Source organism: Carex rostrata, chromosome 12 (genome assembly GCF_964058835.1).
Source record: "Carex rostrata chromosome 12, lpCarRost1.2, whole genome shotgun sequence".
NCBI classification, from domain to species: Eukaryota; Viridiplantae; Streptophyta; class Magnoliopsida; order Poales; family Cyperaceae; genus Carex; species Carex rostrata.
Window position 1 is genome coordinate 11,956,463 of NC_135929.1, and position 26,964 is coordinate 11,983,426.

The 26,964-nt window shown below is 33.8% G+C and overlaps 3 protein-coding genes across 3 annotated transcripts; 1 reads left to right on the plus strand and 2 right to left on the minus strand.

The window, feature by feature from the left end:
• Nucleotides 1–1,213: 1,213 nt before the first annotated feature.
• Nucleotides 1,214–7,942, minus strand: LOC144563243 (ubiquitin-like-specific protease 1D). Its single transcript, XM_078312684.1, has 14 exons — nt 7,592–7,942; nt 6,751–6,802; nt 6,137–6,222; nt 5,430–5,683; nt 4,768–4,819; nt 4,584–4,645; nt 4,443–4,472; nt 4,259–4,354; nt 3,719–3,821; nt 3,303–3,397; nt 3,105–3,230; nt 2,814–2,895; nt 2,164–2,271; nt 1,214–1,588 (listed from the first exon to the last, which is right to left on the minus strand). The coding sequence occupies exons 1-14, from the start codon at nt 7,877–7,879 to the stop codon at nt 1,442–1,444; spliced, it is 1,581 nt and encodes a 526-aa protein (XP_078168810.1). The 5' UTR covers nt 7,880–7,942; the 3' UTR covers nt 1,214–1,441.
• Nucleotides 7,943–18,877: 10,935 nt separating this feature from the next.
• Nucleotides 18,878–24,612, plus strand: LOC144563155 (proline-rich receptor-like protein kinase PERK8). The gene is made up of 8 exons (XM_078312565.1): nt 18,878–20,516; nt 21,002–21,412; nt 22,130–22,216; nt 22,607–22,677; nt 23,080–23,156; nt 23,369–23,516; nt 23,634–23,795; nt 24,140–24,612. The coding sequence occupies exons 1-8, from the start codon at nt 19,499–19,501 to the stop codon at nt 24,329–24,331; spliced, it is 2,166 nt and encodes a 721-aa protein (XP_078168691.1). The 5' UTR covers nt 18,878–19,498; the 3' UTR covers nt 24,332–24,612.
• A 580-nt stretch (nt 24,613–25,192) lies between these two features.
• On the minus strand, nt 25,193–26,964 carry LOC144563109 (iron-sulfur cluster assembly protein 1-like). Its single transcript, XM_078312500.1, has 3 exons — nt 26,610–26,964; nt 26,026–26,080; nt 25,193–25,607 (listed from the first exon to the last, which is right to left on the minus strand). Exons 1-3 carry the CDS (start codon nt 26,917–26,919, stop codon nt 25,454–25,456), a joined length of 519 nt encoding a protein of 172 aa, XP_078168626.1. The 5' UTR covers nt 26,920–26,964; the 3' UTR covers nt 25,193–25,453.

Here is a 26,964-nt window from a genome sequence, read left to right on the forward strand (position 1 = left end):
GCCAGGCGAATGGAGTTCTCTCCTGCTCATGAGGGATGGGATTGACGATATTCTTACGTCGTGCTTGTATGATTTCTTCTATTTTATATGTTTGGTTAAAGAATCATTTAAGCAAGATGATACCCAGGATTTAGATATAACCATCTGCTAGTGTGCTAGTATCTTATGTGGCAATGCTCGATTCACTAGGCAATATATCGTATTGGATCTATCGATCTGATTGGCACGGCGCAGGGTGATTTTCTATTCGTATTATTATTATACTTATTACTACACACAATACTCACGTACTAGACCCCGATTTGGATATAAATATAACACTCTCCTTATGCTTTCCTTTTGGATTTATTTGCATGTTGGCATAATAGATTAATCACATCATGTCATCTATTATAAATATTTTCTTTTCAATAGTTATTAAGATAAGATATTATAATAACTCATGTGCACATATATTACTGTTATAAACTGTACGTAAAATTATAATTAAAAGTGCTTCGACCATAGAGGATTCCTGGAGGGATAATTCTGGGTCACATACTGGGCGACTAGTCGCTCACCCACGAGTTGTTTCGTGGGTTTTAGATACAGAGACTGACGATTTGTAGCAGGAGTTACTGGGAGCTGTCCCCGATGGCCACCTCGTTTGATTATCTGTCCTTAGGGCTTTTGATTAGGTTTACGAGTTCCTATGTCCTTGTTTTATACATGGGACTCGATAGATCATGTATCATCTTCTTTAGATTGTTCTATTTTATTGTGATGTGGATTGTATGGATATTGTATGTGTATGTTTATTTACGGATGTATGCCTGATGTTATTTTGATCTTATTCACTCTTCCGCTTTAGTTAGTATTTGTGTTTATTGATTAATAAATATGAGGCGAAGCATAATCACATCTTAATCCAAAATTCTCAATTTGGGGTGTGAAAGTTAGTGATCCCCTGAGATACTTAGTGGTCTCTCAAGTAGTTAATGCCTGAGGGGACATTTAGGGGATTTTTGAGGACCTTTAGTCCCTCCCTATTTTATTTAGAAAATTGGTGATGAATATTAGGGATTTTTATGATTATGTTATACATGGATAATCTTCATTGAGTAATAAAATGGAGAATAGTTAAAAATGTAACGTACCAACACCCAAGTTGACTTTAGCCTAGCATGATAATAGAATTTTAATAGTTAAAAGTCAACTATCTGTCTCAATTTGCAGATAATGGCATTCCAATTCCAACTTCAGATATTGCATCAACTACAAACCAGGGCTTCAAGAAAGAAAGAGAAGGTAAAAAAGGATGCACATATGATATCTACACTACAAATTAGCTTTGTTTTCCTATATATATATATATATATGCACTACTTGCATAGCCTTTTAGCGATGAAAAAACTATCAAACCAAAAAAGTAACAAGAAGTTACTATTAACTACGGTCACTGTCAATCGCTGTCTGAGCTACAAGAAACAGCCTCCAAATCTTTGGTCTGATTTTCCATCTGAACACTTTTAAGTTCTTTAATTAGGAGATTTCTTATCCTCTGCCTTAGTGAGGAAGCTTCTTCTGGTTTAAACCACTTTCTACCAAACTGTTAATTTAACAGAGGATCAGAATAACTGTCAACAGTTACAAAATAACAATTTTCTTTGTATAAATTTCAGTGGTAACTGACAAGACTAATAAAACCTGTGTATGAAATTGGTCACTGGACTTCTGTTTCATTTCATACCATCAACTTCTACTCTCTTCAAATTAGATCTCCATATATTTTGAACTTAAAACTCAGACAAATCACAAACAGATTTTGTAAAGCAATTTACTACATTTAGCCACAAACAATCTTTTTGTTAAAATTTCTCAAATATAAAATTCTACGAGAATATAATGACCATAGGTTGGATTTGAAGTCTAGTATGTTAAGTTATGACTTGAAATGTAGCCAGGATAATATGATTGAATTATCACTTGGTATCTTGCGCAATATTTTTATTTGGAATGACTAGATATGGTCAGGTTGGAGTACAATAAGATAGGTATCAAGGGATAAATCAAAATAATATGGCAGCCCGGACAGTTTTGAAACGAAGGGTTATATTTGGTGAAATCCATGAAATTTACCTTGGTTGCTCAAAAAAATAAAGAACTAAGTTTGATTGGGCTTACCATGGCAAGATCATCATTTGTAAACCTATCAGGAGCATCAATGATGAAGCGCTCAATGAAGTAAAGCACAAATAGGCCACAGTCATACTCGTTTTCCTGCTGTGGGACCTTTCCAAACAATATCCAAAAATTAGAAGGTTGTGATAAATAGACACTTGCAAGGGTGAAAATGGTTTACTATCAGAAATTAGGATGGACTAAATGCACTCATCGCAGCAGACGTATATACAATATTTGTTTGAAGGAAAGAGTACCTTAGTGCTTTGTTTCAAAACTAATATCCAATATATGTTTTAATTAAGGCCATATTTGCATTTCAATTTCCATGATTTGTTGTAGTACTTTTAGTTACTAACTAAAGGTAAATAATTAATTCTGGACATAAAGAAAGGTTTTTATTATTGTGCAAATGATGAAAGACGAACTAGCTTTTCAGTATATCATGATTTATAAGGATATTTTGCAAAATCCTCTGATAAGGTAAAACATTACTTAGAATTGCATTTAGTTTTTTTTTTTTTCTTTTGAATTCTTTCTTTGCTCTTTTGGGACAAAAGAATTTTTCAAATATCTATATAACCAATCTTAATTAATTTCATGAACTCAGTTTAATATTTGGCCAATATGATATGTTCAAGATAACAACTTACCGAGACCTTTTCCTTCTCAATTAGACAAAGAGAGTTTTGAGAGTTGCTCTGAGCTAAATGGTGCCACTCTTTCTTCAGATAGCTTTTTCAAACAAAGTTACAGATGATCAGTACAAGTACTAGAGACAAAAAAATAAATAAATAAATAAACAAGTTTGAGACCGTGCATTTTGGAACAGAACAAAGGTGCATCATACTTGCCATCTGACAAATTATACTAAACAGTTGCTCCAAACAAAGTTCAGTATATTTATGCACTAAAAGTGAATAAAAATTATGGGATGTACCTACCATTCAATGGTATTGAAAATAGAGTTGCTAGAGTGACATCCCAAGGAATCAAGATGAATAATTTTAATTGGCCCCGAGTTTCTTCTCTCTTCAGGGATGCATATTATGACCAAGCTCCAATGCAGCCTGATATTGCAAGAAATATAATGAAAAGATTCTAAGCAGATGATGCAAGAATTATTATATATTGCAAATTACCTTCCATGGATCGGCAAAATGATGTATGCCTTCTCAAATATATTTACACCTTTCCACCATCTCCTCAATTTCACAAATAATGAGTTTTGGGCATCCTGAAACTACATACAGTGAATAATAGTTTTACATTCTTAGAGTAATATTTTAGATGTAGTCTATTAATTACAGATTTCCATTTGTTCATGTTTGCTTGTTTAGGATGATGGTTTCTCTCTTTTCTGTGGTAGAGTTTAGGTGTCTGGTGTAATTTTATGGTTGAGGTTCATGTTTTGATTTTTACAGTTTATTTTCCATTCAAAATTTCCTATACATAGCCCATGTTAGTACCTAACCAGTAATCCCGCTAGCTTCCATTCATATTGAAGAGAAGGGAATAATTATAACAATAACTATTTATTGCTAGTGAAGAAAAGGACCTCGTCATCAAAAGCCTCCTCAAGTTTTTGGTAGAAGTATGTGTTAAATATGTAGAACTTTCGTATCGACCTTGAAGTTTGACAAAGGGATTGCTTCAGAAATCTGTTAACAATACCATCGAATTAACAAAAAAAAAGAACATACAACAAATTCAAGGAACTTACAAAAGAATTGGAGAAAACCATTAGAAATTGCTAATGCAAAATTAGAGATGCTCTGGTACCACTTAGAAATTGACAATGAAGACTGGAAAAGATCTATAACTATTAGAGCAGTTAATTTAAGTTTCAAAGTTTTCTCTTACCTTAACTTAATTATGAACCCTTCTCTCACAAGACTTGCATTTATTAAAATTGCAAATTATTTTAACGCTAGAAAGTTCTACTGAAGAAGATTGCATGACTTGCATAAGTTGCATATTCCAAAATTGACCTAGAAGACCTAAAATATAAACGACAGAATTTCTAGAGAGCAAATATTACATTACATTTGACTATTGACCAGATAAGTTTAGTTCTTAACAAAAAACGATTACTTACTGAATATAAAAGTTCATAACTGGGGACGATAAATATTCACATGGTTCAAGGCATTTCATATCTGAATAACCAAGCTCGATAGCTTCTGGATCATTCCTGCTCACAAGGTAACAAATCTAAAATTTAAAAAAAAAAAAAAAAAACATGTAGGATTAAGAAATGACTCGTAGCACATATGATTTACCTTGAAGGATAGTACATCTTATTCTCTTTCCTGAAAATATGCATCAATTCTGTATATTAGTGTGACTGAAATGAGGAAATGGCATACAACAAAAGGAGGGTAAATAATTGGTGGATACTGTACCACTTGTCAGGAACTTACATGTTAGGTACCTGCTCTGGTGTTTCTACGTCATCATCATCCAAAAGAACCACATTTGTTACCTAAACATAAGAGTCAATTTACAAACAATAGAACATTAGGTGTTAAAAGCCATTCATAAAGTAGTGAAGACATTTGAAATAAGGACAGAATTTGAATAGAAGATAAGAGAAATTTGAATCACCTTCTCTGACTCAGAATCAAGCGGATCCACAGATTTAGATACTTTCCTTCGACTACAATAATAAGTTTAAATTATTACAAACTAAATTTCAAGAACCATGAAGTAGTTTCAAATAAATAATACAAAATGGTAAAATAACCCCACGATGGTCGAGAAATTAATATATCTAACTTTTGCTTTTTCTCAGAATAGAGAAAAGAAAATTCCATCATAATGCCAAGCATATGGTCATTTTTTTTCTTTGATAAAAAGCCAAGCATATGGTCATAATCATGACAAAGTCAAAATATGCACTGGACATTGGGAACACAAATGTTTAGACTAGACAATTTCATTTTTGGGATCAATAATATCTATCAGCAAACCTAAACTCCGTGGTTTTACATTTATGAAAAATTATTGGAGCAGTCCATGTTAAGATCAGCTGCCACATAGTGAGATACAAAGTTCATAAAATTTGTAAGTAGCCGATCAAGATGATACTGATCATATCTAGGATATATGAGATCTTAGTATATCTATAAAGACTACAGACAAAAGAATGTAATTACAAGTTACTTTATTTTCTGTTTCATCTACATTCAACAAATCAATATCTATGGAATTCCAAAAGAATCACAAAACCAATAAGGTAACAACAAATTCACATGGAAATGACGCACCTTTTACTTAAAAGGTGAGCACTAAGGTCGTTGTACCGATCTGAACAAACTCGCTTACGAATTCTATCAGATACACTTCTAGAAGGAACTTTTCTTGAAGTTTTTTTATCCTTGCCCTTCTCTCTACTATGGCCTCTTTTGGAGAAGCTTCTGGAAGGTGGTTCTCTTGAAGCTTGTATATCTTTTCCCTTATCCATGGCTTTGCATTTATCACGGCCAAGGAGAATCAATTCAGTTTCAAATGCAACTTTTTCCTGGAAACAAACAAGAAAATTCACTTTGAAGGGAATTACAAGAACAAAAGAGTTCATAAGGCCCTGAACCCTTTTTTCTCTGCATCGCACCTTTTTTTTCATGTCCAATCGAAATCCTTAGATCTTTCATTGTGTTGAATATGGCCCCTGAACTTTCTATTCCAGACAGGCTCCTGAAATCTTTTTATCCAGTAAAAACTATGCCAATTAGCCATAATGCAATGATAATGTAACAAGTGCTTCAAGGCATAAGTGATAGGACATATTAATTCCCACCCATGTCAAGGCACAAAAAGTAAAGCTGAACTAGTGAAAGTTCATATTTGAACAAAGCCAAAGAAGGAACCTAATTGAGAAGGGAAAAAAAAAAAAAAAAAGTTCGTCCAGGGCCTTTTAAGACTTGACAAAAAAAAGAGCTCCTAAAACTTTGAGTTAAAATAGGTAACGGTTTACCTTGCCATAGAAATTATTAACAGATAATGGAGTTCTATAGGATCCATAGCTCTTCTTGAAGGAAAAGGTAGGGTCACTGCAGCAATCTGAAAAGATTAGCAACATGTTTAGAAACCTTTGGTGTTCTTTGTCAGAAGAAATAAAACCATGTGCCACAATTGAGGGGGAAAAAAACAGTGTTTTAACTCGTGGATATGATAAGTTCCATGAGGATATGATCTAGTTCAAAATATACTTAATTCAAACCAAAAGGATGATAATGCGTAAGAAGGATGAAAAACATAAGAATAGAAGAACATAAGAAAAAAGAATTATGTGGATGTAATAATAGCTTCAACAGTAAAAATTCATGCAAGGGTTAAGACGGGAATAGAGATTCTTATTCTAATGTAGATATTGAATAGGAAAATAGGATAATACTTTTAAGATTTTGGGAGGATTAAGGGGAATAAGAAGGATGTAGATATGGAATAGAGATTCTTATTCTAGCGTAGAGTAGAATAAAGAGGGTTAAGACTAGAATAGAGAAGAATAGAGGTTTATTTTTTCTGGAATGAGGTTTTTATTCAAGTGTTGTAAAAAGAGAAGACTAGAATAGGAGCGGAAACTCTTACAAGGTGATTCTCTTGTTGTAGAATGAGAAGTCTTCTCCTTAGCTCCATCGTCCTAGAAAAAATAAACTTATAATTAATAGCAAAAAGAATGAGAAGAAAGAAAAAGAACTACATGTTGCCTCTGTACCCAGCAAATCTTAAAGTACATTCTACAATGGAAAAGTCTTAAATCTAAAATATAAAAACATTTTTTCTCAAAAAGTAAATATACTTGATTTAAATTAATAGAACAAAAAATAAGTCCCACACTCTAAGAAAGCGGTTAACAAGGAGCAGTTCTCTTCATAAGCTGCTCTTGGTGTGCAGCTTATGCTAATAGATTGAAGTATTTTCAATTTGAATTACAACTGAGTTGAAAGAATTACAACAAATTTCTTAGTAGCTTCATATTGGATTTCATTTTTAGAATCTTTCAATCCAATTCATATATTTTTTTTTAAAATGCTGTACACAAAATGTATATATTACCCTATAAAGCATGGAAAGTACCACCAAAAACTCATATGCACTCCCTTGGAAATTGCTATACAGAAATTTGGCAATTTTTATGAAATTTAGAAACTGATGGTAAGTTCATGATTCTCATGTGGCATGCGTTCCCTAGGGACATACGAAAAAGGCATTCCAAGATTTTGAAGGGTTCACCTGAAATTTCTCATGCCCCCCCCCCCCCCCCCCCCCTCAAAATCCCTACCACCAATCCCAATTAAAACTTCGGTGCTTTATTTTCAAGCAGTTATATATGCATACACGATTCTACGGAGTTATGATAAGAATTAACTAATTAAGTAACGTATAAGAAGGTGATTATAAGGTAAAAGAAAATTTTCTCACAACAAACCTTCGGAAATGAAGTAGTTTCTCTCCTACGGAGCTCATCTTGGCACTGAGTGAGATTGATCGTCAACTTCTCCCCTCGATCGGGAAGGCGGTTGTCTTTGAGAAAGCTCCTCAACCTTTGGATCTTCTCTCTCAAACTATGATCGGACATTGCCGCTATCTCCGGCGTCACGGAGCAGTTTGGGGTGGAGGTGGTGGCGGAGGCGGAGGCGGAGGAGGGAACGACCACCACTTCCGTATAATCATCGTCGGGCGATCCCCAGTCGATCGCTACAGAAGCTCCCGCCATGGCGAGCGAGAGAGGAGAGGAAAGAAGCTAAAATGTAAAGTTTTTTCTTTTCTTTTTTTGGTAAATAGCCCCCAGGCAAAATGGAAAGGGTTTTAGCGAGAAGGGAAGGGTCGTAAGGCAAGAGAGGGAAAGACTGGAATTAAAACGAATTCAGATCCCCTAAAGTAACAAAATATTTGAGTTTGAATCTAAACCGTCCAATCTGTGTATGGCACGAATATTAAAGGATCCCGTACATTCCACCTCAGTTCGGATTTACTCAGATTCTAATCAGACTGTAAAGATGTGAACTCAAAGATTGGGTTACTTTAGGGGATCTGACCCAATTAAAACGGGGCTGTGGCAAAAAGGTTTAGAGGGAAAAGAGAGCGCTCATTTTGGAAGGGCAGCGGCATGTATCCGATGGGCATCGGACCAAATTCGATCTGATGTCTCTAAATTGTTCACTTGGCATTAAGATTCTTGTTAGAAAACAAAATTGGCATTAAGATTCGTCTTAGAAACCAATTGAAACCGCTCGCGAGAATCTCAGCGTAGATCTAACGGTCTTCGTTTGTAACAGGACCAAATTTGGTCTTATGCCTATTTGACCCCCTTCGCTCGTTCCCAAATTTTGGATAGTTATTGGACCTGTTGGCACAAAAAGACAGGTTCATCACTTCTCCGGTATCGACATACTGGAGGGTTCAAGACTGTTCAATTGTCATCAACATCAAGTGGTCAGGATCGCTATTGCGCTGCCCAAGCTTTAACAGATTAAAGAATTTTTTTTTTTTTTTCATTTTTCCTGTTACCTGTGCTGAAGTCCGAAATTTAAATTTCAAAATGGGCTAAACTCCATATATGGGCCTAAAGGCCCATCTGCATGTTTTCTTTTAGATATAAATTTTTGGTAATGAAAAATCATAAAATGGTATATAATATAATAAACAACCGCGGATGAATTTATTTTATTGCTTAAATAAATATAGAAAGGTTAGGGCCTGTTCGGCCGACAAATGGGAATGGGCGCGGGCACGGGATTTGAATTGAAAAACACTGTTCCCGTGGGAAAAAAAAAATTCAGTTGAACTGAATTTTTTTTTTCCCACGTGAATAGTGATCTGACCGAACAGGCCCTTAATGACATGGAATTGATGGTCTTGTATCATAATCTTCATTCTTATATTATGCACGCAGTTGTTCTGATTCTCCAACGGTTGAGATTGAAATATTAATGTTCGAATTGAATATCAACCCTCCATCACATAATCTGTCTTTTTTTGATTAAATACATATATTTTATGTGTAGGAGTCTAAATTTAGTTAAAAATATACTCGCCACACAGACTACTACATGGTTTATTACATTACAATTGAATAAATCCCCAGCGATCTGTTTCCTTATTTCTCCTTACAGCTATCTTTGATTCTTGCAATTAAATTATTTTCTTAATTATTTCTCCTTACATATATCTATAGTTTTGACAATGAAAACATAAACAATCATATATTTTCGAATTTTATTTAGTGCTACTATATCTTTGTGAATAGATGAATAGCAGATCATGTGCTAATGTAAACAATCATATCTTTCTAATCTAAAGAGAAAATGAAGAATATCTAAAACTTTCGTTTAGAGAAATGATATGTAGGGAAATTTTCATGAAGAATATATATGTAGAGAAAATCTTTATTTAAATCATTTAATCATATCTTTTTCAATTTTGTTTCTTTACAAATTATTTGTCCTCTAAATCGTTTAATGACATGTCTTGGTTATGGAGACAATTAGATATTAAATCACAATGATACTTCAAAAAAAAAATTCATGTTATATTTGATTTTTTTTTTCATTTGTTGTTGTTTTTTTTTATTGTTATTTATTATTTGGACTTCTATTTTTTTCATTTGTCTTTTATTTTCATTTATATATTTTTTTTTAATTTTGTGTGAATGCCAAACAAAAAGGTATTTTCATATTCTATTTAATCTTATAATATGTCTCCGTTTCAACACAGGCACGATACTAGTAAATTATAGTTTATTTCTAAAAAGAGCAAAAATAACTTGTATGATTTATAATAATCGAATATCACTATAATGATAAACGGGGTTTGCAAACGCTGATGAATTTTTTTTCCCAATATACTTGGTGAGGTCTAAAATTTTAAAAATCTAAATAAGATTATTTCAATTCAGGTGACTTTAAATAATTATTTATGTTTGATTGAAATATATATATATGAGGAGGGTTCAAATGTACCCAAATTTTTGTGCACCCAAATGCACCTTATCTTTCAAATCTTTTTTCTCCGTTTTCAAAGTCCGAATAGTCAATCCAAACTATTAGATGCGATCTATATATTAAGATGTGCTTGGAGACCAAATTTTATATTTTTTGAAATTTTTTTACTATTTATTAAGCCACTTTGAAAATCGCTGATTTTACATTTTCTAGACCATTGGATCAGCGATTTTCAAAGTGGCTTAATAAATAATAAAAAAAATTCCAAAAAATGTAAAATTTGGTCTCCAATCACATCTTAATATATATATCGCATCTAACGGTTCAGATTGACTATTCAAACTTTAAAAATAGAGAAAAATGATAGGATGCCTTTGGGTGCACAAAAATTTGAGTGCATTTGAACCCTCCTCTCTATATATATATATATATGTTATAACTTAAGCTATTGAGAGAAGGAAAATAACTCAAATTAGTCCGGCCTAAAATTAAACTCACTTTATTCAAGAATCTAGATCAACCTAACAATTTTGTATTTGACAACTTGACTAAAATGTAATTTATTTATTTTTTATTTGTACGATTTAGAGCTGAATAAAATATATAGCCCAATATTTTGATTTACTGCTCTGCCCATAGGATAAAACAGGGATATGTGGGGGACCACATGAACAGTTGACTATTGACTTTCAGAGTCGTAGACTCACACAAAGAATGAAAATAAACAAACAAACAAAAAAAAAAATAAGAAAATGACAGCGCAATTAATATAATACTAGTAATTGAGTCAAATGAAATCACCTCACAAGATCGACCCTCTTATTCTTCAATTCAAACCGTTCAAAATCGATCAAACAGCTTTAAATTACATCTTATTCATTTTAATTATATTGATATAAAAAAAAAGGTAATTGAAGTCGTGTGATCAGTTTTGAACGGTTCAGATTGAAGATTAGGAGGGTGCTCATTTTCTCAAGAAAAGAAGTAAATGTGAAATCCTTAATATAGAGGACTTCCTTTCCGGCTAGTACGAGATCAGTGTCATATGACAGTAATTTCAAAATTGATTTAATAGACTTCAAACGACTAATTTAAACCGTTCAGATCGATTTACTTTGATGCATTTACATTCAATTTTTTAAAATATTTTTGAGTTATTTTAGTATCAAATCAAGCGGTCAAAAATGTTGAAAAACAAATGTATTAAGACTAACTTAAAAAATCACACATTTGATCACTTTACTTGTTACTAAATAAATTCTAAAAATTATAAATTTTGTATGTAAACAAATAACTAACGCGGTTTGAACGGTTTAGATTCATCATTTAAAGTTGATTCAATAAATTTTGAAATTGGTGTTATATAGACTGAAATGACACTGATGTTATACTAGCCAGACTCCTCATTAAGCTATCCACATATAGCAAAGTTCCAGTGATTGTCAACATGCATGTCTGTATAACAAAATGCATTTTATGATTTTATGATCAAGTCAGAAATATTTTAACGATGACTTAATATAGAATTACAGAGGACTCATTGTTTTAATCAATAAATTACACAGTAGTACATACTTAACTATTAACTTAATGCATCTTGTCAAGAAAACTATTTAAATTATGCATGAATTTTAAAAAAAATACTAACTTGTGCATGAATTTAAAAAAAAATACTAACTTGTGCATGAATTTAAAAAAATATTAACTTATGTATGATGCATATATACTATATAAGTATATATTATTTTAAAAATTAGCATAACTGATTAATACATATTTAGTTCTTCCATAAGCAGAAATGTAACCACATAGCCCCTTCATAAAATGAGATTACACGACGCTTATTCTGGTTTTGTCCTTATATGTAAGAGTGAGGTGTGATAATATATACATATTACGGCTGAATTCATACTATGAATTTATATCTCTATTTTTAAAGTTTAAACGATTAATTCGAATCGCTAAACGTGATTTTCATATATATGATATTTACTTGAATATCAAGTTTCACATTTTTCTAAACCTTTTAAACTATTTTTTTAGACAATTAGAAATTACTTGATCTAAAAATTTCAGACCAGGAAGGACGCGCATCTAGTGTACTAGTTATCGTGCCAACGGTAAACGCTGGTTAGAAAGTAATAGCCATTTTCACACTAAGAGTTATCCATATAGTGAATTAGTGACGGCATTTCATTCGAAAAGTTGGCTAGGTAGCTAGCCCTGTTTTTTCAAGTCTAATGTAATGCTACTTTCTCCGCTTAATAAATAACTTTTTGCTACCAATAAAAAATTGTTTCTTATTTCAAATCAAAAATGATTGAATTTTGACCAATGAAAACTATCAATTTAATAGAATAATTAGGTATATAATATATCTTTATGTTACTATTCTATTTATCAGTACTGTTCGTTGATACTAAAAAGATTCTCTTATATGTTCGAATTCATGATCTGAACGAGCCGTACATACACCCTAGCTTTATCTATTAAGAAAGTTAGTAAAAAAAATAAAAAAAAACAAAAAATTTAATCTCAAAAAATATTTTCTTATAAAAAAATATATTTAACGATTAAAATCTACTTTTTAAATTTAAAAGTAAAGATAAAGGGATCGATACATGATTTTTTCTTATTTTTTCAAAGTCGGTCAAAAGTAATTGGAGTAGTTGGAAGTAAATATGTCATTCCTTTATGATAAAATTAGTATGTAATTTGATCTACCACTGCCACGTCACTGCTTAGTTAAGCGGTCAAGCAAAGAAAAAGGCCTACATGGCTACATAACTATATATCTTTTTTCCTATTAAAAATAAGAAAACAATCATTAGTCTATAGACAATCATGACAAGTATCTGTTTGGAGTTATATTCATTTTAGAATATATATATAGAGAGAGAGTTGGATTATGCTGTAATGTAATGTATAAGCTCTCTTGTACATTAGATTGTAAACTGTTGTATTTAAAGTTCAAACAGTCGATTTAAAGGGCTCAACATATTCTCCATATTAAAATGTGCTTGGAGACCAAATTTTTTATTATTTGTTTAGAATTTTTGAAAATCGGTATTTTCAGAAATTTATGGACCATAGAAAAGCATCGATTTTCAAAAATTCTGAAAATATAGCAAATAATTTCCAAAAAAAAAAATTGGTCTCAAAACACATTTTAATATGAATATCAATTCAAATGGTTTAGATCAGTTGTTTGGAAATCAAAATCAATAATATACAGTCCAATGTACAAAAGAGCTCGTACATTGCAATGCACCATATCCCAACACTATAATATATATATATATATTTGGTTGAAAAAAATAATATTTTATTAAGGAGTATATATACCCCAATGGTTGACGTTAATTTAAATGATCCTAAATAATATGAATTGGTTATAATTTAATGAGATTTAATATTCGCAAAAAAAAAAATCCACGTTTAAAATTGCATATATTATCATCGATAGCTACTTAAAAAAAAAATTTAATAGAAAGTCCAGTATAAATTAAAGAGTGAGTCTATGGTACTACGCATATTACGATTTGGTCCGTAATACAGATCAATATTTTTGTTTTCAAAATTTATTGGTCGATTCGAACTGTTCAATGTGATTTTTATATGAATATGTAATTGCAAACCAAATTTTATATTTTTTAGAATGTGTTTATTATTTTTTAAGATAGGTAGAAAATCACTGTTTTGAATGGTCCAAAATTTTCGGATCAAGTAATTTTCTATCTATCTTAAAAAGTAGTAAAAAAATTCTAAAACATATAAAATTTGGTTTGAAAGTACATATTCATATGAGGATCACGTTGAACGGATTGGATCGACTGTTAGAATTTTGAAAACAAAAATATTGATCTGTATTATGGACCAACCCGTAATATGCATAGTACCATAGACTCACTCTAAATTAAATGCTCTAAGCTCATTGTATGAGAAATATACTTTATATTAATTTTCAATAGAAGAGATCACAGTTGCTAAATATATTCAGATTTAATGTTAATTAGCATATGGCTAGCAATATTATTGTAAGATTAATGAACAAAAAATGGTGGACTTTGTGTTTGAAGTCTCGCAGGTGCATTTTAAAAATAGAACATGCGCCATGCATGGGATGCATGGTACATACAAAATTCCCCTTTGCATATTTTCTGAGCTGACTTCGTCAGGTCAAGGAGCGGTCCAACAAACCACACACGGTCCGGTCCGGTCCGGTCCGGTTCAGTCAGACCACCTCATCTCATTTGGCTCCATTTTGAAGTTCCAACACCAAATGGGTAAATTATTTTAACAGAGCAGTTTTAGCTTCATATAACGCATAAATTAATTATAATTATTTAAAAAAATAAAAATTAATAAGTTAGAAATAATTTGTAAACCACTTGCTTCCTAAAATTCATTTTAATTTATTATGAGTGCCACATCAGCAGTAATATTATTTCTTTATTTTGCTAAGAGAGTATGATAGAGATTTCAAGGGAATTTTTTTTTTTATCGGTATTCTTCTTATCAATTTAATTAACCAAAAAGGTTTCTATTCGTACCACCTTCTCAAATAAGAAAAGAATTCAATCCGTATCTCTAAATATTGATTTCAGATTCGCGTTTAGTGACTGTTAGATTGTCATTTTCTCAGCCAAGAAATTCTCCGTTATGTCACTTTACCAATTTCTATTGCTAGGTGTATTATAGCTGTTTTTTTAATATCAACACGGCAAAAGCTTAGCACTATCTCTATTAAAATATAAATTAATTTAATTAATAGCGCCTAACAAAAATCATTTTGTACTTCTATTTTAGCATCTAAGTCAATAGTTAGTTTAAGTGTCCAAATCTTTCCAACCTTTTATTGCATTGTTCACATTCAAATATAAAAATCCATCTTAATAAAATTTCCAACGCACCTCTTAATTTGTAGACAAATTTAAAAAGGTACAAAAAAAAATATTGTTGTTCATTGCATAATTTGTTATTAAACAAAAGGAGCAAAGAGTGTCTAATAGACATCAAATTAAATTTGATTATCATTTTGATCGGTGTTAGAGGTGGCAACGAGTTGACTCATCCGAATAGCAAGCGAGTTGAAATCTCAGTTTGAAATCATCGCGAGCTGGCGAGCAAGCTAGGCCCCACCTTGAACTCATTAGTTATGAACCGAACTACTAGCGAGTGACTCGTTAACAGTTCAATCCAGTAACAAACGGGCTGTTTGCAAGCGAATTAGATACGAGTCACGATCGAATTTTTCGCACGAATTTTAAACAGACCGAATTTGATCTGATATTAATTTCAGTGCACAAAAGATGCTCACTAATGACTAATTAAAGAAGTTTCGCTACAGTAACCAAAGAAGATTAAAAAATAATTAAAGAAGATTAGCAAAATTCATTTTAAAAAAATGGACACGTAGGTTAGAGACCCGAGAGGCGAGGTGGTCCCGCTATTCTTGCTTGCACCTAGATTCATTTAATGCAAACGCCAAAGTCAAAACGTGAAGAAGAAAAACGCCATGTTATTCAGTATTTTAAAATGTGATTTTCATGCTGTGTCACTGCATATATGGATTTTTATGCGGATTCTTTTGTAAAATATTAATATTATACCCTCAATTCAATTAAATATTTAATATGTTTTCAGTATTTCTATGGATAATTCCGGAAACTCGTAGCAGCCAGAATCCATAATCATGCATGAATGCAGATATATTAATATTTAAAAGGATGAAAGCATAAAAACAACTTATAAAAGAAGCTGTGAGTCCGGACTCAGCTAATGGGTTTGGATTCAGTATGAGTTTGAATTTAAATTTGTTCGGATTTGAATCCGAATATTTTTGTTAATAAATAAAATGTTTCAAGTGAGCTCTGCGGTTTTGATTAATTCTGAAACCGAATCTGTATAGTAGGATTTTATTTGGCATTAAAAGACATACATGATGGTTCAATAATTTAACTATGCACCGGGTGTACGGATAAATGTGCTCCAACCCACGTGTACGAAAGACAATTCCAATGTACAGTTTTGAACTTCCTGTCAAATTCTCGACTTTCTGTCGCATGTTCATGTAAACGAACACTGTTCATAGCGCCTGACTTGTGGGTCCCATGTCACTACACACTTCCGTCATGTTGTCTGCACATGGTTCATCACAGCTTACACAAGGATTACTCACTCCTTGTAATTGTTATTATTATTTTAATAAGATTATGGAGTTATCCACATTTTTTATTCTTCTAAAATTATATTAAAATATGCATAATTTTATTCATTAAATTAATATTTTATACATTCAAATTCTGCGAAGACATTTGTTGTGTCAAAACAATTGAATACATTGGCGTTTAGTGTTATTATAAACGAGTAGAACTAGGGTGTTCTTAAGCTCACCTGGAGCTTACCTCAAAAATATATCGAATTGGCTTTAAACAATACATCCAAATCGTTGAAACCGTTCTACTTCATGAGTGATGCATTTACATGTCAAATTTATAATTTTTCGAACTAGTTTAGTATGAAGTCAAGCGGTCAAAAAATGATGAAAAATAAACTCATTAAAATTAACTTATAAATCATCTTTTTTTTTTCTGACCGCTTGACTTCATACTAAATTAGTTTAAAATTTTTAAAAAATGACATGTCAACACATCACTCATGAAGTAGATCGGTTTCAACGGTTTGAATGAATAGTTTGAAATCAATCCGATAGGTTTTTGAGTTAAGCTCACAGAGAGACTTGGTAAGCTTAAGAACACCTTAGTTCTACTCTAATAAAATATATTGTTATAATTAAGCTATGAATACTAATTCACTAGACACGAAATTATCTATGATAAAGTTTGTGTATAGAAATTTAAGTATCATAATATTATGATTATTAATTTTATAAATGTTATGAAAGTTGTGTGAGAATGACTGGTAGAGCATGTAATCATTTTATTACCGAGGTAAATATTATTTTTACTTTCTTTTTTTTTAATCTCGTCTCGATCACATATAACAAACTTTAGTGTATTTATTATTTAAAAATGTGCTTACATTACAAAATAACCACATTTAGAGTTATTTTACACCAGTGTTGTAAAAAATGTCCGCTTAAGCCGATTAATTGACTGATTAGTCGTTGGCGGTAACCAAACTGTCATAGATTTTCTCGATTAAATCGGCTGATTATTTTCGATTATTCCCGATTAATCGCTTAGCAGTACTCTGTCCGTCCGATAACCGCATACTGTTATTTACAACACTAACCCTACATAGCCATATTTATAGTTTCATCTGATAATTTATATTTGTGTAGGAAGAATTTGAATGTTGTAAACCGACAATATTTGACATAAATGAATAAAATTGATTTTATACATACATACATATTCCACTTAAGCAATCATCTCAAAAGAAAAATAATATATCGTCTTGTCTATTTAACATATTATCTAAGATAGACTAGATAGTATCGATTTAACGGTTCAAGATGCATAAATTACAACATAAAATGTGCCAAATAAAATTTAATGAAATAGGATTATTAATTTTTTGAAATCTCTATTATTGATTGATGTCATCATCAATGTACTCAATAAAAATTTCACTATCTAAAATATTTTATACTTTTAAGCATTCAATGTATTGAAAAAAAATATTTTTTTTTTTGCAAAATTTTATTTATTTAGGAAAGTTTTTCCATTCTCTAAATATGCAAAAAATATCTTTTCAAAATATTATTTATAATTATAAATTATTTTTCACTATATTTTATGAGTCGCCAATTATAATTTTTTAAAACAATGTCGCCAATTATTTTTCACTATTAAGGATTTGTTATAATTAAATAAGCATAACAATAATTCTAACAAAGCTATTTCCTGCAAAAGGCATGCTAATGAAACGGTAGAATAAGGGTATATTTGGATGAGACCTAGAATAACTTTAATAGTGAAATTTGAGAATTGTAAATGAGAATAGGAAAAGTGATTTTCAGATTAGTATGAAAATAATGCTATTCGGATTAGTAAAAATATTGTTTGAAATGTACATTTAGAATAGTGAATAGCTGAAACGATAAAGAATAGTGTTAACAATGTGTTAATTAAGAAGAAATATAGACAAGTGGGGTCTTAAATGAATTGTCACGACACAAAGATAATATAAAGTTGTGTCAATTTTGTCATTTTGGAATTGTGTTAGCAGAAATCTGAAAAAAAAAAAAAAAACATTTTCTCTCCCTCTTTACAATTTTAAATAGTAGTTATTCCAATATTTACAAAAAATAAAAAATAAAAATTATTCTAACTATTTCTAATAACAAAAATATTATTTGAATGTACTAATAACGCTCTATTCTAACTATTCTTGTTTCATTGAAATATATCCTAAAGAGTAGGAATGACATACATAGACCATGTCCATCGAAATGGGTTTCCCTCGTGAACCGCAGACAAGCTCCACTAAAATAGTAAACAATGTCAAGTAGGTGGTGCTCCAGCTTGCACACATTACATTACCTCTCTCTCTCTCTCTAGTCTCTCCTTCTCTCTTCAGTCTTCACTCGTAGTCTGTATTGGTATCCAATCCATCTCTCCAAAATCAAATGCACACTAATTAATTAATTAATTAATTATTTCAATCTCAATCTCATTTTTTTATTGCCTAAAAGGAATGATTTTTTTTTTTTGATGAAATAAAAGGAATGAACTGGGCTTCAGACTCGATTCCCTGACCCTGACCCGCTTGCCAGAGACAAAGACAGAGAGAGAGTGAGAGAGAGAGAGAGAGAGAGAGAGAGAGAGGCAAGTCGCGGTCACGTTCTCTCTAATCTCGGATGCATTGCGACTTGTGTGTGTGTGTGTGAGAGAGAGAGAGAGACAAGTGACTGCTCTGTTTCTGATTTTTAATGGCGGAAGCATAGATCGATGTTCCATTAATGCAGTTCGGAGGAAGAATGAATGAATGATCTTTCTCCTTCTCCTTCTTCATCTGGTTGAGAGTTCTGCAAGTGGGCTCCACTCTCTCTTTTCCTGAGATAAAGATTTGCATCTCCAATGATTTGATCCGTCTGTCGGTGTGATTATTATTATTATTATTATTATTATTATTATTATTATTATTGCTCTCTCTTTCTCTCTCTCTCTGTTTTGTTCTCGGTAGTTGGCTAAAAGCGAGTGCATTGCATTGTTGCCAGAACCAGAAGTATTCATTCTCTACGGTTTAGGATTTTAATTTGCAAATTAGAAGATGAGATCTGCTGCATTTCAGAGGCAATAATGGTGATGGAAATGCTAATCAAGGTGTAATTGTAAAGAAAGATCTCACCTTTGAGAGAGAAAAGAAAGACTTGGGGTGGGGGTATTAATTGAAGCTTAGACCAGATCTCCATTTTTGGTCAAATGGGTTATGGCTACAGCTATGGCTATGGCTATGGGTCTGGTTACAGTTACAGTTATGGCTATGCTTCTCCTCCTCCTCCTGACCCCACCTCCTCTTCTCCTTCCTCTCAGCCTCCTCCTTCTTCCCCTCCAACTCCTCTCAAGTCTTCTTCACTCCCACCTTCTCCCCTTGCTCAAACCGCTTACCCATCACCACCACCACCATCACCACCTTCCCCATCTCTTTCACCACCACCACCGCCTTTGCCTTGCCCATCTCTTGCATCACCTCCACCTTCGTCGCCACCTCCACCGCCTATTTCGACTTCACCACCACCGGCATTGCAACCAATACCATCCTCCCCACCACCACCAACCGCATTACCACCACCTCCACCTCCTGAAGTGGTAAAACCTCGTGTGTCGTTGTACTACTCTCCTCCTCCCCCAATTCAACAAACAACCCCTCCACCTTCTTCTGCACCTCCGCCATCCCTTCCGCCGGTCAATACTGAGCCCTACAACTACATTTCCCCACCACCACCTCCACCAACCATTCGATCCCCGCCCCCTTCAACACCGCCCCCAGTACCAGTACCAACTGCAGAACCTACACCCACACCCTTGCCAACCTCGCCGCCGCCCCCTGTCCCGACCACACCGCCTCCATCACCATCGGTACCCGTTCCCCCTCCAGTTGAGCCTCCAGTTTCTCCCCCGACTTCTTCTCCAGTTGCCATTGTATACACCCCCCCGGCTCCAAAGCATAGACCACCATCACCGCCTCCACCCCATAGAACAACAACTAGACCTGGTGCAGTGAACCCGAGCAACAACAGTCCATCACAAAATATCGTGATTTCGCGAGAGGCGGCTGCAGCTATAGTTGTTGTGGCCGGGCTGGTGACACTGAGCTTTGTTGGGGCCGCATTTTGGTTTGTGAAGCAACGTAGGCGGCCTGAACCAGAAGACCCAATACGCTACCCACCTAATTTCATGCCCTCCCCGACAGTAGGATCACAACTTTCAGGCTCTAGAGGTGCGGTATTGGTTATTTATATCATCTTTTAAATTTAGGCCTCAATTGAGATCTCAGTATCCTAAATCAAGGAATAAAGGGAGCACTAAATAAAGAGAAAAAACTATGGTGCATTAAGTGGTACACAACTCTACAGACCGAAACTTTGGCATGGTAGTCAAGTGCTCAAATATCTTTACTGAATGTCTCTCCTGTGAACTTTCGTGCTACAGCTATAGTTGGATTTATTCCAAGGAACCAAACAACCTTAGAATTTCAAAGATTGCGGTTGACAAATCTGCCAACACAACCTGGCAAACAAACTCAACAAACACAAAATTGTGCAAGGTTGAATTTTAATAGCATCCTCTAAAAAAATGTTCAGTTTCTTCTGAGCAAATTTATCAGTATTTCAGTATTTCTACAATCCCTAAAACATTTTTGTCTTTAAGGTACCATGTTGTTACTCTGTACTTAACATCTGAAACCTATATTTTGTCGTATAGAAACCTCTGTCCCAAGATCCCCTGCTTTCCCGGGGGGGAAATACAGCTCAAGTAGCTATGGGTACCCAAGTTACACCCCGTCAGAAGCAGGCTTAGGTGTATCCAAGTTGTGGTTCACCTACGAGGACCTCTGCATTTTCACCAATGGCTTCTCTCAGCAAAATCTCTTAGGAGAAGGCGGGTTTGGGTGCGTGTACAAGGGGTCTTTGCCAGACGGGAGAGAAGTGGCGGTGAAGCAGCTGAGAGTGGGGAGTGGTCAAGGGGAGCGTGAGTTCAAGGCTGAGGTGGACATCATAAGCCGGGTCCACCACCGGCACCTCGTCTCGTTAGTCGGGTATTGCATCTCAGACAACGAGAGAATGCTTGTTTATCACTTCGTGCCGAACAACACACTTTATTACCATCTTCACGGTAAGAAAATTTTCTTGTTTCCCTTGATTTTATGAAGCGTTTTCAATTGCATTTCGGAGTGTCCTTGAGCTCTCACCAATTCTGAACTGGCTTCCGCTAAGTAATCAACAAAACGCATGCATAAATGTACGCACAGATCAGTTATGCTGTAAATGAAGTGCTTTCATGATGGAATATTTCTAGTTTTATCCTTTTTGCCTTTATTTTTGTTTGGAATATCCTTTCAATTGCATTTTGGAGTGTCAATTGACTTCTCACAATTTTTGAAGAGGCTTGAAAAACAACCAAATAGATGGATGAGTAAATATATGCACACATAAGTAATGACATAAGCGAAGAACTATCAAGAGAAAATAAATCTAGTATATAGTGATTGAATGAATGAATCATTAAACGTACACGCAGTTACTAGACTAGACTGCACTAACATAGTGTCAAAATCCAAGATAAGTTTAGTGATTTTGACATGTTAGAAGAAACATGTGCTACCATTTAAGATTTCTTCCTTTATTATGTTTTTTGATAACAATTTTATACCACAGAACACTTGTAGCGGGCTGCTGCTGTTTAGCTATCAATTTTCCGTGTAACAATTGTACCCTAATTCATCATGTATAATAGGTCTTCTCAGTGCTTTGGCCTGTCTTGAAGTAAATGTGCTGAAAGTAATATTACCTAGTAAATCTAATTTGTACCCTTGTGAATTTTGATTTGTAGGGAACAGTGGGACAGCTTTGAGTTGGCGAACTCGGCTTAAAATTGCCGCTGGAGCAGCTCGTGGCATTGCATATCTCCATGAAGACTGTAAATCCCCCCCCCCACACACACACACACACAACCAAAAAAAAAAAACAGGCGCTAATAATAGACATGTACTTAGTAAAAAATTTAGCCAATGCATGCGATATGACCCTCGGTTGTGCAATTCCCAATTTATGCAATAATGGCTCAATTACCATCAATTGTGCAACCAAACCTAAATTTAACCCAACAAAGTCTCAATGTACCATCAGTATAATTAAAAAAAGAAGCAGCAAAATATCAGAAAAATAATGGCTCTTATATGTTACTAGTTCCATTTTGACTAGTACTGACTGGATCTAACTAGACTTCACCAAAATGATACCGAGACAGTGTTGGTTTTACCCGGTGGGTCAATATAAGATTGTCCTCTTTTTTTTTTCTTTCCATCAGGTCATCCACGGATTATCCACAGAGATATAAAATCCTCCAATATTTTGTTGGATAATAACTTTGAAGCTCAGGTAATGTCTACAACTTATTTATGAAACAATATGTAGGAAAAATGTTCCCGTGCCCTCAAAACCACTCATATGTCTATCTAGCATACCCACAAATGAACTCAGAAAGAGTGTCCCTCCTTTCCCAAATTTTAGTACCAAGCTGTACCTGTTTTCTTGGTCTCATTTATGCAGAGAGAAAGACAAGGATAGAGATGTACTTTAGGTAACATTTCAAGAAACTTGCATGCAAGGTGCAAGGTACATATATGCAATTTTGAAGCTTGTAGGGGCACATCTGATAAATTTTTTTTCCATTTGCGAGGGTATGCACGATATGTAGAGGTTTTGAACAAAGCACTTGAATTTGTTCCACAACTTACAATAATAATGTATTTTGCTAAGAATCTATGGTTAACATTTTAGGTAGCTGATTTTGGACTTGCAAGGCTAGCCATGGATGCTAATTCGCATGTGACAACACGAGTGATGGGAACTTTTGGGTAGGCCAAGCAAAGCATACTTGGAATATTTCATCTTTTTTTTTTATCCAACCCTATAAATTCCTAAATACAGTTTTATTCTATTTGGGGATACGCCATATACCACTTTTGTAATTGCTGTTGCCTATTTGAGGCTAAACTAACTTGATTGAGCTTTTATAGAATCACATTTAATAGCAAGTGATGTAATAACAAGGTTCATACTCGTGCAGGTATCTCGCTCCCGAGTATGCATCATCCGGCAAATTGACAGCTAAATCAGACGTGTACTCTTTTGGGGTTGTTCTATTGGAACTCATTACAGGGAGAAAGCCGGTTGATTCCTCTCAACCATTGGGTGATGAGAGCCTTGTCGAATGGGTCCGCAACCCCCCCCCCCTCAAAATAAATAAATAAATAAAAATAATAACTTTTGCACATGTTGTGCTCACAGAAGAAAACATGTCATGTGTCAACTAATTTTTGGATGATGTGCAGGCTAGACCGTACCTAATGAGAGCATTAGAGAACAGAGATTTTGGAGAGTTGCTAGATCCACGGCTGGAGAATAAGTTTGATGAGGTTGAGATGCATCGGATGATAGAAGCAGCAGCTGCGTGCGTTCGCCACTCGGCCAGCATGAGACCTCGAATGAGTCAGGTAATTCTTTTTCATTGTTCTTGTTGTTTATTAAAAGGCGGTTAGGGGGTAGAATATGCAATTTTCATTGGACTTGCAATTTTAATTTAGTGAACTTTTTTGTATCTCTTATCTTTTCCAATCTGAAGCTTTTGACTGCAGATGTGTGTGCAACCTTTCTATTTTAAAAGAAATGTGTGAAAATTGCATTTATGCCCTTCCGCAAGTAGCTGTTCTTGATACTGATAAGCAGTTCTAAGATGCATTTCTTTTGATTTGCGCACCATCATTGCATATAAACACAGGATTCTAGAACAAAAATTTGGCATGTTGGCATGAGCAACTAACTGAAGGTTATTTAACAGGTTGTGAGGTCATTTGATAGCTTGTTATCTGACACGAATTTGACAAATGGGCTTCCACCGGGTCAGAGTGAAATATTCGATGAGCCACAAACAGAAGAAATCAGGATGTTTCAAATGAGAGAATTTGGAGATTGCAGCAGTGAGACGGCGAGCCAGGCTGATAGCTCCAGGCGGCACAGAGGAAACTTGTAAAACAAATACGCCTCACTTTTGTATTCTTTGACTTCATTTTGTTTACACTTTTTTTTATCCATTTTTTCTTGTAATTATTTCTTCTTTTAACACAATCTATGAAGAGCCAATTCTTTCTAGGCATTAATGATTTTTTTTTTTTCATTTCTTATATTTGTTGGTTATTTGATGGTTTAAACAGGGTAAATTTTTGGATGGGGGGGTTTGGGGGCTTGTTGGATTCCACAGTGTTGTATGATATGTTAGAAATGTTTAGCAATAAAGAGCTTAGATTTAGATAACAAGCCTACATCTTTTCAGTGCAATTTATATTTTTACTAATTCTTGCTTTTTTCCACAAATAAATGACTACTAATTTCCTCCTCTCTTGCAAATCCGTTGCTTCTTTATTTAATTGTTCTCTCTTTTTATGTTGTCCCGTGATTGTACAATTCTTGTTCCTACGTAACAGTGGAACTCATGCTGGTAAAATCCTATTTTTCTATTCATAGTATTTTGAATTTTTTATTTATTTTTAATTCATAGCATCATTTATGCAAAATATTGAAAACTATTTAAGACTGCACGTTGTGGCACAAGGGCTGGAGCCCAACACAGTATAATTGGGCTCACAAGCAATGAATCATTGCGGCCTTACTTTTGGATAGATTAGGCTTGTTGGATACCAACTTAAAAAATATTATTGTATATTATTTTTTTTGGGTGCATTCGAAGCAATTTTGTTAGAAATAATTAGATAAGCTGAATTTGTAATTTGATACTACAGGTGGCTTGTATGAAGAACCTATCCGACAGTTACGATACAGTATCTGTTAATTCATTTTATACTAACTCAAAATTATTTGTTTAGTCTTAGATCTGTTTATACATGCAAAATTCTTGATTTATACATACATCATGATTCATTATAGCTGTCATTCCAATTCCAATCAAATAAACTAACGTAAGGCACAACTTATTACAACCCAAGCTCTCCCAAATCTTCAAGTAAACAAGAAATGACATGCTAAATTTTATGATACACACAAAAGGTTGCAATTCTTTGCACATCCACTTCGTAGTAAACATTTTCATGCTGTGAAGTTGAACATAGAACTGGTTATAATCTATCAATGAAGCCTTTTAAGCTTCAGCGACTTTAGGGGAAGGTACCTCAGTTGAACTATTCTTCGCCTTCTTTAATTCATAATCTTTCACTGCAGCCTTGATTGCATCCTCCGCAAGCATACTACAGTGGAGCTTCACTGGTGGTAGCGACAGATGCTTTGCTATCTCACTGACATAAAAGAAAAAAATGGAAACATCCAGAGAACCAAAATTATACCCCCCAAAAAAAATATTGGAACCAAAATTGGACTAGAATATGCAATGCTATGAGCTATAAAGGAGCCTTTTCATGTTAAAATAAAAAAAAAAAACATGATAAGAACAGTGCAATTGCTAATATTTGTACGAGGCAAGGTATGAGGTATACACTATTGCCTTAATCGTGCCTAGTTTTCTAACAGATTATTACATAATATTTTTGCCTCTTCCTCAGAACATTGACTTACATAAACTCTTCTTCTGGGAAAAGGTGTTTAAATTTTATATAGGAAGACAAGTACCATTAGACTATCATACTATAAAAAAGTAAAGGACAAACAAATTATATATACAAAGACAAAAATGTTGCATAAAAGGTATACACTTACGTGTTCTTAATGGTTAGCACCTCTTCCATCTGTTTTCCTTTGACCCATTCAGTAGCTGAATTTTTTTTTAAAAAGAAGAAGAAATGTTAGACTTTTATTGTTTGATTGAATAGAGCACATAAAATATCTCACGAAAACATAAAAACTTCTTTACCCTAATTGTATCATCTTTCAGTCTTGTACAGTTAACAATTGGTACAGCAATACAAAATCCAGACAACTACCTTTTACATCATTCATAGATAGATGAAAAAAAAGCAACCAATTGCAACATCAATTTAGCACAATTAAGCTTCAGTTTCTGCAAATATTGTAGGCTAGTTCGATTTCACAGATACCAACTCTCAGTTGAATGCCTCAATTTGGATTTGCCTTTACTTAATTTACTCAATATTCCTCCATTTCACTAAAATTCACATAAACAAACAATTAACCATACACAATTACAGTCTGATACTGGTAATCACCTGTTCTTTACTTGCAGGAATAATAGAAGAAACTAGTACTAAGATCCTTGAGAAAAACACTTCTTAGAGGTTGTGAAATTGAAAGAAATATAAGAATAAAAAACAAAGATCGCGTACCGACAGAAGAAGAAGCGATGGCCGATCCACAACCGAATGTCTTGAAACACGCATCGACGATCTTTCCAGACTGTTCATCGACCTTAATCTGAAGTTTCATCACATCGCCGCAAGCTGGTGCTCCGACCAGCCCTGTCCCAACCGTCGGATCGTCTTTATCAAACGATCCGACGTTTCTTGGGTTGTCATAGTGGTCGACGACCCTCTCATGGTAGCGCCTCGCCGTCGTAACCGCTGCCGTTGCCGGAGAGGCGGCGGATTGAGGGGCTAGGGTTTGGGACAGAAATCGCTTTCCAGCTAGCCTCAACATCTTAGAATTTGATTCCTAATTTTGTGGAGGGAGATTAACTTGGAG

Excerpts from the sequence above, each read along its gene's own strand:
- LOC144563243 (XM_078312684.1), bottom strand. The coding sequence starts at position 7,879 with ATGGCGGGAGCTTCTGTAGCGATCGACTGGGGATCGCCCGACGATGAT. Across the intron at positions 5,684-6,136 it reads TTAATAATTTCTATGGCAAG|GAAAAAGTTGCATTTGAAAC; the intron begins GTAAACCGTTAC and ends GTTTGTTTCCAG. Across the intron at positions 4,473-4,583 it reads CCAGAGCAGGTACCTAACAT|GAAAGAGAATAAGATGTACT; the intron begins GTAAGTTCCTGA and ends GCATATTTTCAG.
- LOC144563155 (XM_078312565.1), top strand. The coding sequence starts at position 19,499 with ATGGGTTATGGCTACAGCTATGGCTATGGCTATGGGTCTGGTTACAGT. Across the intron at positions 22,217-22,606 it reads TGCATATCTCCATGAAGACT|GTCATCCACGGATTATCCAC; the intron begins GTAAATCCCCCC and ends TCTTTCCATCAG. Across the intron at positions 23,517-23,633 it reads ATGAGAGCCTTGTCGAATGG|GCTAGACCGTACCTAATGAG; the intron begins GTCCGCAACCCC and ends GATGATGTGCAG.
- LOC144563109 (XM_078312500.1), bottom strand. The coding sequence starts at position 26,919 with ATGTTGAGGCTAGCTGGAAAGCGATTTCTGTCCCAAACCCTAGCCCCT. Across the intron at positions 26,081-26,609 it reads CATCGCTTCTTCTTCTGTCG|CTACTGAATGGGTCAAAGGA; the intron begins GTACGCGATCTT and ends AAAAAAATTCAG. Across the intron at positions 25,608-26,025 it reads GTGCTAACCATTAAGAACAC|TGAGATAGCAAAGCATCTGT; the intron begins GTAAGTGTATAC and ends CTTTTATGTCAG.